The sequence below is a fragment of the Coturnix japonica genome, chromosome 2, assembly GCF_001577835.2.
Source record: "Coturnix japonica isolate 7356 chromosome 2, Coturnix japonica 2.1, whole genome shotgun sequence".
NCBI lineage: Eukaryota > Metazoa > Chordata > Aves > Galliformes > Phasianidae > Coturnix > Coturnix japonica.
The window spans coordinates 90,929,667-90,948,637 of NC_029517.1; the positions used below are offsets into that span (position 1 = coordinate 90,929,667).

General features: G+C 42.6%; 1 protein-coding gene across 10 annotated transcripts in view; it reads left to right on the forward strand.

Annotated features, from left to right (window-relative positions):
- Positions 1-18,971, forward strand: part of DLGAP1 (DLG associated protein 1) — a 368,200-nt gene that overhangs the window by 343,892 nt on the left and 5,337 nt on the right. For all 10 annotated transcript variants that reach the window (XM_032442677.1, XM_015855350.2, XM_015855349.2 and 7 more), the window contains 4 exons: positions 231-322; positions 7,186-7,604; positions 14,973-15,064; positions 17,393-17,545. In XM_032442677.1, coding sequence (XP_032298568.1) covers positions 231-322; positions 7,186-7,604; positions 14,973-15,064; positions 17,393-17,545 — 756 coding nt within the window. The remainder of the gene's footprint in view (positions 1-230; positions 323-7,185; positions 7,605-14,972; positions 15,065-17,392; positions 17,546-18,971) is intronic.

An 18,971-nucleotide genomic window follows, 5' to 3' on the forward strand; every position in this document is an offset into this window, starting at 1 on the left:
AGGCCTAATGTCATCTTAACAGAGATGCCTTACAGATTAACAAGAATGATGAATATTCATGAATAACTTCCGAAATGGGCTTACCAGTGATAAACCATCCAACGGGATGAAGGTAGCTATAGCACAAGCCATATGGGCAGACACTTAGTAGTGATTATGAATAGAAATTGTAAGTATCCAGGTGATACCTCAGCCAAAATATATTCTAATAAACTGCTTATTTTTTTAAGGTTGATGGTGCTGAAGAAACTGCCAAACCGGGTGAAAATAAAGCAACCAGTAAGTTCCAGTCCATAGGAGTTCAAGTTGAGGAGGAGAAGTGGTGAGTAAAAGATAATACTGTATTCCTAAAGCAAGTAGTTGTGCTACAACTAATTTCTATGAGTCCCAGTTGAATTTAGCAAAACCTCTCAGTGGAGTAGCCGAGTATTTTCCTACAGTTTCAAAAGGCTGAGGTGACTTCAGCAAAAAGAAATGTGATGTGCAACAACCCCATCAGACTGTTACCAAGTTCGTCATTAACCTGCTAAAACAGCTCCTTCTGGTAGACATTTCTCTATGCCTTAGACCTTAGGTCCATTTACCCACAGCTCTTCCAGTGCTAAATAAATGAGCACATTAGAATAGATGCTGAAGAACCATATCCCTTCAGCCTGAGCACAAAGGCAGTAACTACCCGAAAAGACCAACTCTCCCTCACCTCCCTCCTCCCACAAAAAATAAAAGGAGAAAAAAAAAAATGTAAGGAATGGAAAGGAAATGAAGAGATGGCTGTTTGTAAATACCTTATTTCCAAAGTCCTCTCTCTATTGCTGCCTGTATTGCTCCAGAAAAAAAGGTAGGATTTGCCTGCAAAGGTCTGCCCTAAGGAAGCATTATCTCTGCATTGCCTGATGGCAGCTGTGTTTTGGGGGATTTCTTGCAGATCATGTTGAGGTTGCTGCTGCTGAGAGCAGATGGACAGGCAGCAATCCATCATGGACTTTCAGAAGTGAACAGGCTGATAAAGGACAGCCCTTAATCCTTGGAAAATGAGTGTGCTCAGGAAACAAAGGGCTTATCATCACAATTTGGCACTCATATGCTTTTTCTTATTATTTATTTCTTTTTTAAGCACACCAAAGCTCAATGTATTGATTATCTGTTACAGGAATAAAACTGTAAACATGATGCTTTCCTCACTGCCCCTGCACCGAAACATCTGCAGAACCTCAGAAAAGCCCTACTGAGATGAATCCATCACAAAAGTTAAAAAAGCAAAACCTTTCAGGATTCAGAAATATTAAATAAACATCAAGCAAAATGAGAAGAATGAGACAGCAAAAAATATAAATAACAGCAAATTGATTGTGCTTCTGTGCCAGCCTAAGCTATTAAGTGCGCTGTAGTCTGCACTAGGAAAGCTCTTCGCTTAATGCGCCAAAAGCCTGTTATACAAAATTTGTTTTACTCCTTAGTTTCCTACTCTTTCCTCTCCCTTTCCCTCATCTCACATGATGGCCATTCTCACCCTAAGGAGTCTTCCTTCCTCACACCCTTTTAAATATTCTTCTGCACTCAGACCAAGTGAGCAAAAGTTTTTGCCTCTGTGTTGATCCAAGTGACTCAAAAACAGAGCATCGCTGGAGCAGAGCTATCCCTTCTTTCACTTTGGCTTAGACCTTTCCTTAGCCCTTCACTCTCTGCAACCTGGGCTTCATGCCAAGACAAATGACTGAATCCTCTTCCTCTTGTGCTGCTCAAGGGATAAATGTGCTAACGCTCCCTGACCACATTACAACTTGATCCATCACTTATCCTCAGTTCCTTATACCACCTGTGCTCAACTCTCCTTTTCGTACCCACTCCCCACATGTAACTCTAAGATTTCTAGATTTTACTGAGTACCATTCTCAAGTCTTTCTCTTAGGGTAGGATGACAAAAAAATGCATACATTTCCTTCAAAACTGATCTTATTATCTTCCTGCTGTTCCTCTCTTCTCTCTCGCCTCATCTCCCTCATGGTGATATTTCTCCCCTTTTTTAATATGACCCATCTCTTCCAGAGACAAGTTTGAAAAGTATCGCTAATGCAGCTGATTTCTTCAGTTCAAACCTCTTCACTAGGAGAGTGGTGAGGTCCTGGAACAGGCTGCCCAGGGAGGTTGTGGATGCCCCATCCCTGGATGTGTTCAAAGCCAGGTTGGATGGGGCCCTGGGCAACCTGATCTAGTAAACTTGGTGGCCCTGCCAGGCAGGGGGGTTGGAGCTTCATGATCCTTGAGGTCCATTCCAACCCAGGCCATTCTGTGATTTTGCGATTCTCTTTGGATTGTCTTTTCTCTGTACCTTTGAGTCTTTCTTGGCCTCGTGCAACCACCTTGCCTTCCTCACCTACAGAAGACGATCAAATTAACCAGTTCTACTCAAAAAGAAAAGGAGAAGCCACATATTGTGCCAGGCCAACTACAACACATCTTTATTCAATAACGGCCATGTCCTTTATTGCTCTTTGTCCTATAACTCAGTGACTATTTCCAGTTTGTTGCATTTTACCATGTGTGCTCCTGGATTTCCTCCCATTACATCTTCACGCAAAAATTATCTTACTCATTGCTCTTAGTCATACTGTCAACTGGTTATTTTACTTGGTCTTGTAATACATCACAAGAAATTCTGAATGCTGACACAGTGGCATACTATGGGCTAAGGACGTTGGCACAGGAGAGTAAGACCATAGGTACATGTATGCATACTTCTTATATCCTCCGTCTTCTCTAGCTTCTGTGGTGATAAAGGAAGCTCTCTCCACCTTTTGGCATAGTGTAATGTCTGGTATGTGGTATACCACAGCATATAGCATGAAATGGCTTTAAGTGGTGATGTGGTAATATGATAAAAAAAATATTCTCTTCTGTGGTCTTCAAGGAACAACAAACACTTTCTCTTTCTTCATTTAGTTTTTTGGGTTTAATGACTTCTTACCCTGACCCCCCCCTCACTCCCTTACCCCCACCCCCCCACCCCCCACGCCCCCCAATAAAAAAAGGTAAAGAAAAAGAAAAAGAAAGAAAAAAATAAAAGACGGGTTTCAGGGACCCTCCTGCACAACCAGCCAGTCATATGCTCTAACTCAAACTTCTGAACTCCTCAGTTTCTAGAATGTAACCTTCAAAACTGTACATTACCTAAACTGAGATGGGACTGAGATTTCTTTGATTTTGGTCTGCAGCATTACCTGACTCCCTGTGTTCTCCACAGTGGAAGCCATTCCATTGAGAAATTCGAGGGGATTTTGGTGACACAAAACAATGACAGAGGATTTGTTTCCCTGTTAAGACTCATAGTGATAAAAAAAAAGATTATGGCAGTGGTAGAGGGGGTGAATAGAGCAAAGAACTTAAGATCATGTACCCTGAAGATGTGTGGCCAAAGATCCTGCCATCAAAAGACCTCTATGTCAGGGCTGCTGTACATGCTAAGTCCCCTGTTGGCTCTATTCAGCTGATAGTGGCTGCAACTTTAACAGAGAAATACACAGCAGGAAAGAGTCAGCCAATAGGTAAAGCGAGGCAAGTCTAATCTAATGTATGAGAGTCTGACATTTGCCATGCATCAGTTGCTTTGGAATCGGCATCTGTTCTGGGGTTTTGTTTTCTGTTTGTTTCTTTAGGAAAGAAAGAAGTTCTCTGAGTTGAAATGTAAACATGTTTTTCAAAAGAACATTTAGGAGTAGGGAGTCAAATGCTAACAGGTGACGCTGCTGTTGCTGTTCAAAACACATCTACTGTTGCTCTCCATACTGGTTTATCCAGTCTGAGGTTTCATGGCTTTCTGCACCGCAGGCCAGGTATCTGCCATAGTTCTCTGAAGCTGTAATTATTACACCTTGTGCCTGCAAGGCACAACTGAATACAAAAGGGCCAAGCCCGAAAGCAGAGGAAGAAGGAAGTCTCTGTTAAAAACAATTATCAACAATTTCTGAACCTTTTTTTTTTTTTCCTTCGGTAGATCCATGACTGTTCTGTGTGTGTAGAAACAATGAGCTCAACCACTCTCCTGTTTTAAATAAGAGCAAAGAAAAAAAAAAAGAAAAAGAGAAAGAAAAGGACACATGGAACACAAATGGTATTTTGCAAGAGTAAAACATCCTGGAAATGAGTGAGGAAGCGATGTCAGAGGCTACGATTACCATCTATTAGGCAGCTCGCTTAGATGTGCTGGAGGTGGGCAGATAGTGGTTGCCTTCCTGTATTTCCGTGTCATTCAACATACATTTCCTTGGGAGTATTTTTTTAATTTTGAACTGATGCTGTATTCTATTGCCAAGTTGTTTTTCTTTTGAAGACAGATAGGTTACACAACCCAGTGCCAAGAATCTGTCGAGCAAGCCTGTAGCATACTGTTATATAGATAAAACAAAAGCAAAAGAAAGTAGGTCATTTCATTGTATTTGTTGAGTTGAGTCTGGCTTTTGGTGGTACTAGCTTATATTGAACCCCATAAGAATATAGTCCTGCAAGCTTTGAAATGTAGTGCCTCCAGCAATACGTTCTCTTGGCAATTATACCTTCATTTTTCCACATTTGAGATTCAATGTAGTCTGAAAATGCGGGGTGTTATCTGAAACTGTAAATGGTCATCCAACCCAGAAGCAAATCAGAGTCTAGGACACTGCAGAAAGCAAAAGCAGGAATGATATGGAGGTAGGGGTATGGAGAAGGATGAGGTTGGATAGGAGCACTGCTTTTCTCCATTACTCTGGAAGGTGTGGAGGATGCCATGTACTGCCTTGGCTCACAGTGAACCCAAGCTAAGCGACTGAAAACAAATCCTGTGTAAGCATGGTGACTATGTCAGTGGGTGTGTGTATGCAGGCAAGCATGCATTTCAGTGCAGATAAGGTATTTGTCAGGTTGGTGGCCAAATTAAAGCAGTTTAAAAAACAAAACAAAACAAAACAAAAAAAAAACTAGCATAGACTAGACCGAAAAAATGCTCACTGTCAAATCAGCCTAAAGCTAAAATCTTTCTAACCATTAATACCAGTTGAACAGCTTTCTCTGCCAGGGGCCAGGAGCAGATCCTCCAAACAAGTCTAAAGGAATGTGTGCAAAAGCAGAGTGTGAAGGGTGTGTACAGGGCAATGCTTCTCCCCGCAGACCTCCCTGCTCAGCTGCTGGCTGTAAGGGACTTCCTAAACCTGTGTGTAACAGCCCTTCCCGGTCCTGTCTCCTGTGAATTTGTTCAGCTTCTCTTTGAACATATTTTTACCATTGGCTTTCCCAGGATCCTGCGGCAATTTAATTACACATTGTGTGAAGAAGCACTTCCTTTTGCTAAATTTAAACCTGTAGGCCTCTCAGGCGTACAGCCAGCTGCCTTCCTCCCTGCAGCTCTTGCCCTCTGAGAATGGTGAGATGTCACCTAGTCGGGATGCCATCAAACTCTCACGGCCTTCCTCAGTCATCTGCTTTCTAAACCAAGAAAAGGTTTTCCTCCCAGGAAAGGCATATCATTTCTCCACTTAACCTTGTCCTCCCTTCTGATTTTTTTCTGCCATATCGGTCCATAGCAAAATGCTTTGCTATGCTTGTCAAAGGATAAATACTGCCAAGCTGGAGTGTTCTGCTTGCTCCATACTTTTCAGCTTGCTGGTGCATGTCGTGCAAAACTGGAGTGCCGTAACCATATTTTTGTATCACTTAACAAGCATGTATCAAAGGAGCTGCAAGCAGCAGCTCCTGCATTCAATCTTTTTGTGTTCCAGACCATCATATTGAAAAACAAAACAGAACAAAAAGCACACAATCTGGATGATCATTGTGGTCCTTTTCATCCCAGGACATTCTCTGATAAATATTACCGATTTCAGTAACATCTACATTAATTACTTTATAGTTTCACCTCCTTCCATCTTCTCTTATCATAGGGCAAAACAGGTATCTGCTTCACTTGCATTTTTCCTGTGTTCTCAGTACATGGATATCCAGAACTACCTTGGTTATCTGTAATTATTTACCTGGAAATTTCCCACTAGTTCTCTTCACAATTTACTGCCTATCACATTTGCTCTCACTTACCATCCCCTACAGTGCATTAGGTGTCTTTTACTCCTCATATATCTCTCTGTTTCTTCTGTATCTTCCTCTCCACCTCAGATTCCTTGGACTGCAGAATTTGGAGTCTTGCTTAATTAAAGATAAAACAGACACGAACACCCAAACCTCCTTTTTCCCATGCTTATACCTTCTGCCTTCCTGGCTTTCCTACATTCTAAGAGGGTTTGCTCCCTGCTCCCAGAGACTCCAAACATATGGAAGCAATGCAAGATGAAAGGAAGCTATCTACACGGTAGCATCCATCACAATGAGAGTAACACAGGCAGAACATTAACTTCTGAGTAAAAGAGACTGTTTCGAAACCAAGGGTTGAATGTGTAAAACAACATGTCTTAATGCTGGGAATCAGTGCTAAAGGTGTGAGTGCTGGCAGTTGTAATTGGAGAAGCAGGAAATTAGTAGGTACATCATTACGATGAGCAGTTACAAGGAAGCAATACGAAATACTTGGCTGGGCTTGAAATACTTGTCTACTTCATGGGTGCTAGGTGTAATACTACAGAGATAACGAACTCATTGATATTACTTTTTTATCAGTCTCACATACATGATTTTTAAAATGTGACTACAGGGTTCGAGTGTGCAACTTCAATAGAGTGTGAGTTATAAAAGTCAAAAGACCTTGGGCAGCTTGAGCTGGTAGGTGGCAACTCTGCCCATAGCATGGGGTTGGAACGGGATGACCTTTAAGGTCCCTTCCATCCCAAACCATTCAATGATTCTATGATCAGTCATTAGGTAAAACTGGATCTCTTTAACCTTTCATGAACTGATGACCTGAAATCCTGGGGCACCAACACTATTAGATGCCACATGGGCTGGCTTCTTTAAACCACACTATTATTGGTGCTTCCCTCATTAAGAGGCAAAGAGAGAGATGTCTGGCGCCTCACAATGAGAAACAAATCACTGCATCATTGTATGGCAATCATTTCCAGAAAGAAAAACAGAGCGTAGCACTGAAAGTCATGACTGCCAGTCTAAGGAGAAGAAGCAGAATCTTAAGAGATCCTTTCTTACCTAACTTTTCTCATGCCACCTAACAAAAGCTTTCTAAACATTTTGTGTTTGTGCTCTTCAAAGCTTTCGCAGGTTTACACGATCTAATAGCGTAACAACAGCTGTGCAAGCAGACCTGGATTTCCATGAGAACTTTGAAATAATCGACCCTCAAGAGGACAATTTGTGTTCTGGACAAATATCAAGACAATTTTCACGAGATGCAAGCACCTCTACCGTTAGCATACAAGGGTCAGGAAACCATTACCATGCATGTGCAGTGGATGATGACTTTGAGACAGATTTTGACCCATCTATTTTACCTCCTCCTGACCCCTGGATTGACTCTATCACTGAAGATCCCCTGGAAGCTGTTCAAAGGTCAGTGTGCCCACGAGATGGCCACTGGTTTCTGAAGCTACTGCAGGCAGAGAGAGACCGTATGGAGGGCTGGTGCCAACAGATGGAGAGAGAAGAACGGGAAAACAACTTAACTGAGGACAGTAAGTAACTGGCTACAATAATATTGCAACTTGGAAAAAGTGTTTAATGCAGGTCAAACTGACTCCTGTTAATTCTTTATCATGCCCTTTCTTATTCACCTAATGAAGCCATGGTTGTGATTCTCAAAAGGACTAGTTGTATATATGCTGTAATCCTTATTAAATTTGACAGAGAATGCAAATGCCTGGCACTTCTGAAACTCAAGAGATATTTTGGGATTGCAGTTAGGAGATTGTGGTTAGGGATCTTGCAGTATGAATGTGTCTTAACTCTTGTATTTATTTGTAATCCTTTCTGACAGCTGTAGAATATAATTCAATACGTTCTAGTTCTTTTTCATTAAATTCATTTTTAACTGCCTTTTTAGATGGCATTTGGCATCAGAGCCCTTCAGAAGTATCTTCAAACAGGAGCAAGTTACAGTTTTGCTTCCAAGTTGTTCTTTTCCCTCATGCCCCTTGCAGTTCTCATTCCTCTTCAAGCCTCTTCAAAAAAAAACCCTCTCTGTATGCTGTGATACATACAGCCAAGAGAACTGCACCTCAGTTGTGACCATAAGCATTACTCTACCCATGAAGTGGTAGGATTGACACTTCCCTGTCCAGTAAGCATTCACTAATAAGAAGAGTTCAATAACAGTACTGTGCAACTGATTAAATCTCTCTACGGTCATTTCTTACACTGAGCTAAATTTTGACCCTGTAGGCACTCACGGCCAGGTTGGATGGGGCCCTGGGCATCTGAGCTGCTGGGGGGCAGCCCTGCCCATGGCACGGGGTGGGACTGGGGGGGCTTTGAGGTCACTTCCAACCCAAACTATTCTGTGATTCTGTGATTCTTTTGAGGTGCAAGGGTTTAGAATTTTGGAAGGAAATGCATTAACAGTAGAAAAAAGTTTACTCTCAAAATTATTAGAAATGGATAAACTGTTTCTGTTGAAACTTTCCATTCAGCCCAGTGTAAGAAATGACCGTAGAGAGATTTAATCAGTTGCACAGTACTGTAAGTAACTGGAAATTGACTAATAATGGAAAATATGAGATAACCTTAGCATTTACATTAACGTTTATATTCAAGTTTTCTATTTCTACAAGATTTCTATTATATAATTGATTAGCTCTTTCCTCTGAGGGAAAAATACGGAAGGATTAACCTTCAAAACATATCCAGATTCCCCAAGTTTTAGGGTATTTGAATCTCATTTATAATTTATATCATCAACACATTCAAAATGTCACTGAGCATGCATCAGAATACAAAGGTTTCAATTTGTTAGTACACACAAAATAAAGCAAAAAAATAAGGAACACATTGAAAACGATGTGTGAGTGCATCATAAATAGGTAATATCAAACATTTGTAAGTCTGAGTCACAAAAACCCACTCGCATTCTGTTTGCCACAACAACCAGCATGAAAATCGATATGTATGTGATTTCTTCACCAAAGCAGCCGCTCACCTTAAAGAAAGGATGTGTGAATTTTGTGGAGCTGAGGCATGCAGGACTTGTATATCTGTATGCAGAATTTTCTCTCCCTTATATGTGATAGTTTGGAAGGCTTTTCTTTTAGATATTGGTGGGAGAGAATCCAGTTGTGGGGGAGACAGGTGAAGCTGGGCTGGCTGTCCCCAGCACTCCTCGTAGCATACATGGCATGTGTCCTGTGGGTTATTCATGGTGTGTGTCACGTGGGTTATTTCTTCTTTGGATTTTTCAAGCCAGCTCTTCTAATGAAAGCAGGAGGAGAGGGGTCATCAATGCTCTGATGCTTCTGGCCACTTGGGCATGGGGCAGCTGCCTCCAGCAAGGGTTCAACATGTCCTTTTCTACCTGGTGCCAAGGGAAAGTGTACGGCAGGGACACACTGCCCACTCACACGAACAAAAACTCACTTGTTCCAAAGCCAGCCCCAAATTATGGCATTTTACACACCTATGAGCTTTGAAGAGAGGGAGAAGACAGAAGTACGTGGCTTGGTTTTGCTGGAAAAAAAAATGCAAGCAGAACAAGGAGTGCATCCTTTGTTCCAACCTGACACCAGCAGTGTGTGTTTGGCCAGATAACCAAGTAATGAGAGCATGCGATGAGTGAGTCTCCCTGGACGCGGCGGCAGCTGACAGAGGGCTCGCTCCCCTAGCACTGCCCATAAAGCAATTCCGTTGCCCACAGACAATGCAGCCCTTGTGCAAAACAGCTGCCAGGGACCGGCCCACTGCAGCCTGCCAGGAGCGGGTGTGCTGCAGGGGGTCGTGGGCACTATTGGTCTGGAGGGGAACCCATCAGTGGGTCCCGTGCTCCAAGCCTAGAACACAGCGTGCTGCTGTGCATGGGAACAAGTGTTGGGGTGGTGGCTGTGCGGCGAAATGCCTATATAGAATGGACGATGGCTCCCCTTGTGCAGTTATTATTTATTGGCTGGTATGTTCTGGTCTTATCTGAAATCATTTTCTGATAAAACTGTAACATGCGTAACAGGCAGATGAATTGCACTCACACTTCAGGCTGGGGTACCTGAAAAGGCTTCTCCATGTTTTATTGGTGTGGGGGTGTTAGCTACCAGCCCTATATCTCTCCTTAAAATAAGTTGATAATAAAAGAGCTATTTGACATGTGAGGCTAAACACGCTGTAAGAACAGACTGAAGCTTTGGATCAGCCCCATGGCTCACTTTGCCTTTCACTGGATTATTACTGCTGTGTTTGACTCATGTGGGTGTTTGTAGCTGGAAGAGCCACAGGACTGAGCTCTACACAGTGTCAGATGCTTCCCATCTGGGCTGTAATGCAACTCCTGCTCTGAGACATCCATTGAAAGCTGACGTCTGGGCCTGGTGCTCCACGAGGCTGTGCAGAATGGCAACAGTGGCAAGTCAGGCAAATGGTGTACCAGTTAAAACGGGAAACCAGGGCTCTGATCAGATGTGTTGCTAGCTGCCTGGTGTGTAGGTTGTTATCTGGGCTGGTCTGCCAACAAAGACTGACCCCAAAGCCTCCAGACTGGTGTCTCTGCAAATCCAGCCAGTATTGGCAAATGAAGCTGTTTGGGCGCTTTCTGCCAACCCGCAGGCCCTGGCTGTGCACCTTTAGCCCCATTCACTCCCACCTTCATTACTTCCTGAAAGGGCCCTCTCCGCACACCAGTGTTTTTGCGAGGAAAAGTATCTTTGAGCTGGCAGCCCTGCTGGCTGGTGGAGAAAAAAATAAAATAAATGGAGAAATCCACAGTGAAAGAAGTTAGGGAAAAAGATGTGGAGCGAGAGTAAAAGCCAAGTCAGAGAATACACGGAAATTGCTGTACTCCCAGTGAATAGCATTTACTCATGCAGACTACCCTATTAATTTAAATGAGATCACTGCTATAAGTAAATATGGTTCTAAGCAAAGCCTGTCTGCTCCGAAGTTTGCTCCATGGCCGTTTTCTCCTTAATAGCTCAGCTTAAAACCTGAGCAATAGCTTTAACTTTGAATTTCCTGGCTTTTGTCATGCTCGGCGTTATTTAAATGCAGATCTGTCAGGATGAATAGGCTAAGACACTGGCCCATCCTTGCTTGGGAATGGGTCGTGATAGCTCTATGGTAGGATTGCTTCATATGCACAGTGCGCAGCTGACATCTGCAAGGCAAATGTCCTCCCAGGCGCCTGCCACTCTGCCTCTGTTCCTGCCCCTGGCACACCTGGACTCTTTTCTGCCTGCCATCCAGGTGCTGGTACGTCTTGGTTCCTTGATACTTGCCAGCCCGGTGTTGGCACATCTGGGCTGTTTGCTGCCTGCCAGCTGAGTGTTGGTGCATCTCAACTCCTTGCTGCCTACTGGCAAAGTGTTGGCACATTGGGTCATCTTCTAGCCGCAGCCCAAAGCGCTTCCTTTATCACTCTGGAACGCGTTAGCAAAGCTGAAATGCTACCAGTTGGTGTGCTAAGACCCAATAATGCAGCTGCTCCTCAAAACTCCCCTGCATTATCTGTTATGGCTTATCACATCAGTCTGATAGTTTTATCTTGTTTTCTTGCAGTTTGTCACCCTCATTACACATACATTCTCCTCCCAGGATGAGGAGGGTGACAATAACACCACTTATTTGCTTATGGTTGAGATCATTTTACTGTCGTTTCATTTCTTTTCCCACAAAGAGCTGGGAAGGTACCTACAGCTACAGACTACCCCCAAATGGGTCCTATCCCATTTTTAGAACTAAGAGAAGTAATCACATACTGCTTGAACAGCACATAGTCCAAGTTTATACTTCATTATGCTTTCAAAGTGCAACAGGCGAGGGGCTAAGAGACATAAGGAAATTCCCTGGCGTGTGTCTATCCCAGAATCACGTTCTGAGATCCCTGATCTGGAATAACAATGGTGAGGAGACTGAACTGTGTTAAAACAGCCACAGCAAAGTAGCAAAGCTGTTCTTACGGAACAGATATATCTCCCTACTTGTTAAGAAGTTGCTATAGGAGATAACTGGATTTACATGGAAGGGAAGTCGAAGCAAAAAAGAAAAGCAACAGACAGGCAAACAAAAACACTGCAGTACACGCTTCTCCCCCCGGGGATGGGGTGACAACAAAGCATATGATGGATGTTAATAACATTGCTTAATGCATTACTGGAAGGCATTCAGATCCGACAGTGCTGAGTGTGCTGTATAACCCTGTATAGAATAGAAAGCAGGCATGAATAACATTATATATGTGTTTATCTCTGTTATGATTGCATCTTAATGGGTTGGTATGCTTTGTTGTTACTTGGTTTTGTATATTTTGTTTGTATCGCATTAGCTGAAAACATCAATTTGAATGTTTATGCGTTTTTGTCCTGTACCCCTTGCTTTCTCTGGTTCTTTCCTAATTCATATTACCTATCTTTGCAATTCTATTTACTTTTTTTCAGGATATGGCTTTAATTATTTTCTGCAAAGAAAGTGTCAGGGCTGTTCTGACTCTTCGCTATTTTGCTGCACTTTAGTCCTTCTCTTTGGTGCGGGAGGCTTTGACTGAGTAAAAGAAACGGGCACCCTGCCCCGAAACACTAAAAGCAACACGAGCTTGGAAGCAGAGCTGAGGCTTTGATAAGGCTTTGCACCTTGTGGAGGGACTCCTTCCTTTCAGTCTTTTTCATGCTTTGTCTTTTTTTTTCTTCCCCCTAACTCCCGTGACCGAGTTGGTTGTTGACTGGTTGCACATTAACAGACTGCTTGCTCTGGAGGGGCGAGGAATCAGTGACACTTGACTAGATACAGCCGCCGCCACAGCAGAAGTGACAACAATAGGGAACAGCATCAGCATGCATCCCACAGTCAGCTGGGATGATGGGTTTTCGGCAAACAGCCAGTCGCTAGGCAGCCAAGGACAAGGGCTTCCTTCTCTCTCTGCTGAGATCTCTGAATATTAAGCTCTTCTTCCCCCAGAGAAAGGAGCCGGCAAGGTGTGTTTATATCCACCGCTGCTCGGGATGTGACTGCCACTCAGTTAGCACAGGCATCCAGAAGCAGCCCATCCCATCTGCTTTCTCCTCCCAAGAAGCCCAGAGATCATTTTTTTCTCCCTTGCTCAAGTCCTGGGAAGCATCAGAGTGGCCGAGCTCCAGATGAGGCAGCTGTTCCCAAATATACTCAGTGGGAAGAGTTTTCATAACAATGGGAACCACATGAAAGCTAGCAGAGAAGCTCCTCCCACTATTGAAGAGCCCTTTCAGTTGAGTGGTTTGCATATTGGGTTGCATAAATGACTAGACACACCAAGGGGTCCATTTTCAGCACTGTGCGCATGGAATTAGACACGCAAGCCTTGCTAACAATAATGAGAGTTGTGTGCAAAACTCCCTGCGCAATATGCTGAAAATATTCTGCTCGGTGGATCTTCCAGCTCACGGCGATTTCCTGGCAACACAGAGCAGAGTTCTGGGAACAAAATGAAAGTCTGGGCTCTGTGTGTGTTCACAGAACCCTGTCCTTTAGTCCTCTTAAAGATATGAAAGGAATCTCTCCCCCACTTTTTTCTTTCCTTTTTATGTCTAGAGTAGAAACGAACTCCACACCCCACTTTTCCTTAAGGGTGGGGCTTTAAGGCTGCCGTTGCACTACTGTGCATCTGGTTGGGGATGGCGGTGGGTGTTGATGCCAGCTTGCCAGCGTGTGATCCACAGGTGAATCCCTTGGAGATGCCTTTCTCTTAGCAAGCATTGCATGGCCGCATTCTGATCACACTCTGTAAACATGTGCTGCTTCTGCTTGTATGACTGAGACTCCAAACAAGTTAGAAGTGTTCGGTCAAAGTAGGCCAAAGTTGCCCCCCCTTTCCCGCCCACCCTCCCCTTTTTTTTCCTCTTCTTCTTTTCTTTGTGGTGAGTCCAAACATTTAGCAGTACTTTCCCAGTGGAGCTCTGCCAACTCTGCATTTGGTTTTGCACACAAGTGACTGTGCAAAAGGAACTGTGCAGAGCTAAGGAACGGTATATATCTTCCATTTATGCTAACGGTTCACCTTACCTGAATAGTCCACTCCATTTCTCTGTATTTCCTGCCCCTCCCTCACCACTGGGAAATTGTCTTGGAGAAGCTGCTCTGGTTAAGTAATGCCTGGGACAGCAAATGTCTACTGAGTAGAACTGATGGTGAAAATGGTTGTTATACGTGGTTTTCACTAATGAGGTGGTAATTATTTTTTGATTACATGGCATTAATTTTTAAATCACTGTTTAAACAAAGAGTTAAGGGATAATAAATTGTTTCAGCTGGGAGGGAAACACCTGCCTTCAGCGCAGAGCAGCCCTGGACAGTTCTGCATTCAAAGGCAGAAGCCACTTCCAATACTGGTCATGGAAACAAAAAACCTCAGAGGGTCTGGATGAGATTCATCAGTGTGCTCTACAATTCCCAATCCCTTTCTGGGATTCCAACTGAGCAGCCCTCAGTTTAACCTGAAAACAAGGCATCGCTTGCTGCATGAGATAGTAGAGATGCTCATAGCATCTCTGGCCATGTACTCAATGTCAGCTTTGGAAAGCTGTGTGCCATTGTGCAGGAAGCTGGGTTTGTGGTCACAACTTGTGCTGCTCAGAGGTGTAGTTTTTTGTGTGTGCTTTCCATACGGGGTGCTAAAGATGGTGTTATGAAAGTGCTCTGTGTTAGGAGTTGCATCGTTGCAGAACGAGAGGCAGCTGTAGCATCAGATTAACATTTTACCAACATGTGCTGCCCTGAGAAACCTTGTAGCCCGCCTTGGCATGATTCAGATCTGTCCTCAGGTTCTTCAGCTTCCCCATAACCTGTGCCAGAAAACCAGTGCGGTTTTACCTCTCGTTTTGTAGGCTTTTGGTTGCCTGCAGCAAGGAGAGCATTATGACTTACGTTTCTTTTTCTCTTAGTTCTAGGGAAAATCCGAACTGCAGTGGGCAGTGCCCAGCTCCTAATGGCCCAGAAATTTTACCAGTTCAGAGAACTTTGTGAAGAAAACCTGGTATGTAACTTTTTTTTATAAACACTGTTGTGTTACTCTTACTAACTGAAGAGCTGCCCCCATGAACAATCTTACCTAAAGTAGTAGACCATTGTCTGACCAGCAGCTTTTGCCAGTAGAGTCCTTGTTATAAATGTGGTAGTAAGTCTGTCAGAACTGGTGATGTTGACGGGAGTTTTGCTAATAGTTCAAGATCCTGAAAATAAAGAAAGGGAAAAAGCTCTTGATGAGACATCACTGAAGTTCTGTCCGTCCTTTCATCTCTAAGTTCTGTTTGTATGGGCACAGAGATAGGTGGGTGCCTTCTCAGGGTATTCCAAGGTAGATCAGAGGGCTCATGAGTGGGGTTCTCCCACACAATACCAAAGCCATCTCCATTCAGCAAGACAGAAAGAGCAGGAAATCAGACCCTGAATGCCGGTGCCTTGTGTTTCAATGCCTGAACAGCAAAAGAGAGAAAACTCATTGTCCAAAGTGATAAAAGGGCAAAGAGGCAAAGAGACAGTATGTTATAATAATGATTACTGTATATAATTTGTGTATGCTACTGCTATTAATATTTTCTATTTTTATGCTGTTAGTAGTGGTAGCATCAAAATGATATTCATTATGATAAATTGAAATATATTTCATATTATGTATCTAAAACAGTATTCTCTAAAATGCCAGTACTTACAAAAAAAAAGTCAAACCTGTAAGTTAACAGTCCCTCTTTGCACATTACGCACATTTAATTCCCAATTTTGACCTGAATTCCTAGAAGCCCAAAAAGCATAGTGTAATATTCTGTTATACTCTGTCATCACAGGGAAGGGAAGGCACACCCTGGGGCACTCACCACAGTAACTACCTTCTACTCCACTTAATACACCCCTGAAAATCCAGACCCAAACCAAAATCTGCCTGCAGTAGGCAAACACAACAGAAATCATTTCTGTCTGAATGAGCCTTCCAATTCTTAATAGAAAATTTGAAAAAGCTATCAGGTCATGCATCGTTGTAAATAAAATCCTACAACTGGGCAACGTGCCAATATTGAGCACTAAAAAATCAGGAATGTGTATATAATCTCTGTTCTCTTTAAATCCCTGCTCTCCTTATGAATCTGAAAATAAATGCTTTATTTTGCTGCTTTTGTGGTATAACAATTTAATCAAAATCAACATTGAGGTGAAAAACAGAAATAGTTGGAAATGGCCTAAGAAAGGCAACTGACTGTTGGGTTTGTTGTTCCTGAGATGAAGGAGAAGACTTAAGCACAGAGTAACATTTGAGTCATATAAAACAACATGCAGAGCCTAATAATAGCTTGTTTTTGCATTTATACAATTTGTGTATGCTCTGTGTATGCAAAACTTCCAGAGCTAGGCCACAACAAAGGGACACAGGACAGAAGACTTCTGGTTAAGCTGTTCTAGGGATGCTGATGGCCCCAGTATGTCCTTCTGAGTATACTCTGAGGTTGCATGATCCTTGTGGATCTCTTCCAGTTTGAAATATTTTATGATTCTATGATGAAGTGAACTGAGTTTGCACACACCAAGCAGAACTACTCATGTCACACAGCCTCACTGCACTGAGTTTCATTGTGTGATCACCTTGCACATGCAGGAGAAGCCTACATGCCTGAGATCCATGAGTTTGAAAGTGAGGGTGAGCTGCATCTGCTTGAAAGCCCTTAGTCTGACATGATGCTGCTGATGTATTTGATAGACACCTGGCTTTCCAGTTTCTTTGTGGTCCTGGGACAGCTGTGGGTCAGCACGTGTCTCTCTTCCCAAAAACATGCCTGAAAAGATAAGATTACTGTAAGCAAACTGCAGATATTACTCTCATAAAATACATATATATACATACATATATATACAAAACTGGCCTTAAGTGTCTGACGGGTAGCTTTACTTGAAATTGTATAATTTTCTAGCTCTGAGATTCAGAGTATGTAGAAAGTACTCATTCGCTTGTTTGTCACTGCACACACAGCAACTGTACACTTGCACAGGCATCAGCCATCCTTGAGCATAAATACTGCAGAGAACCCATCCTCATTATGGTGAAGAGGAAGGCTGGCAATTAAATTAGCTGTGGTCAAGTTGCCACCTTTGAACCCACTGGTGCTGCCTGGGACCCATGGGGGCACAGTGTCTCAGTGCTGCCCCATCCCTTTGCCAGAGGTCTCTGTTCATTTCTCTCTTCGTGTCTCCCTGATGGTTTGGATCTGCTGAAACTGCTTTGCTAGCAGGATTTGTAATCATTTGCACAAACGCTTTACATTAAGAGGTACTAAAGCCAAACTGTTGTTTTTCTTTTCTTTCCTCTGTTGTACAGAATCCTAATGCACATCCACGGCCAACCTCCCAGGATTTAGCAGGGTTTTGGGATATGCTGCAGTTATCCATAGAAAATATTAGTATGAAATTTGATGAACTTCATCAGTTAAAGGCCAATAATTGGAAACAGATGGATCCTCATGACAAGAAGGTAGAACATTGTAGATTTTGTATGCTTCATTTAAAACCCTGCACAAACACTGGACAAATTAAATAGGCCTCTGTGTTACAGCGTTGACGTTAAAAATGTGAAATGAAGCTCATATCAAATTAATTTCATTGTAATAACAATGTTTACATAATAATCATCTGGGATATTATCTGTAATATGTTTCAGGCATATTTTTAAACCAAATCTGTCTTTGTGAATCGGATAATGGGAATGTAGTACTTTGTTAAGTTTTACATTTAATCATATTAGACGATCAATCGTTGGAAGCAACTGCCTTATATATTGATTCTTAAAATTAAATAAATCACATTTACGGTTCACATTATTGCATATAGCAAGAGTTCTAGGTTGTGTTACTGAAAAAAAAGAGGGGAGCGCTGACTTGATAACCATATTACAAACAGAGCGATACCAAAAATATGCCTTCCAAAATACCACATGAAAGAACTCCTGCATCTTTTTTGTTGTTGTTGCCGTTACTCATTTGTTGTTTCTCTTTTGTTGTTGTATTTTGTTTTGTTTTGTGGGTGGTTTTTTTTTGTTGTTGTTTTTGTTTGTTTGTTTTTTGTTTTTTGTTTTTTTTTTAATGGGGTGATTTCATAAACGGGTCCGCTTTGCTGGTAGTGCTGTTTACCCAAGAGAGCATAACAATCATCTGCAGTGTTGGGCTTCTTAAAAAACGTAGTAGTCTTCTGTCACCATGAAAAAACTACCACATCTCCCAGTGTGAGTCACTTTTCACTTTTCACTCTCATTTGGCTCCATCGCCTTATTTTTCTCCTCACTGTCCACATCAAGACAAACGGCACTGGGGTAAGCCAAAATACACTAATATTTCAGCCAGTACTTAAAAGGCAGACCATGGTCTAGAGGAACCATGGGTCCCATGCCCTGTCATGCTCCTGTAGGTATGTAATATGATGACTGAATCTCCATTAGACTGACTGTGACCAGACTGATACCAATGAGTAGAGCAAGCAGATAGGAACACCAGAAGGAGGGGAACGTGACGTACAGGTACTGTTGCTCTGCTGAGTGTCCAGGCTCCCCATACTCGTTGTCAGCTCATTTCTGATGACCAAAGTGGCATTTTCTTTTGGGCAGATAATAACAATACTGAATCCCATTAATCCTGCAGCAGGAAGTTTGCAAAGGTAATGTTGGTAGCACTCTCCCTCCTCTGGTCAAGACTAAATACTCATTCATTCCTGACTGAGGAATGCCATGCTCACACCATTTGTGCACACCTAGTGTTTTGTATGGGGATTTGTGGGAATGTGTTTTTCTAGGCCAAGGTACCGAAGGCAAGTCATTTTCTTATCTTCTTTTTTTTTCTTTTTCTTTTCAGTATCTGTCAGAAAAGGAAGTTAAAAATGTCAAACATGCCGATGTACGGTCTTTCATT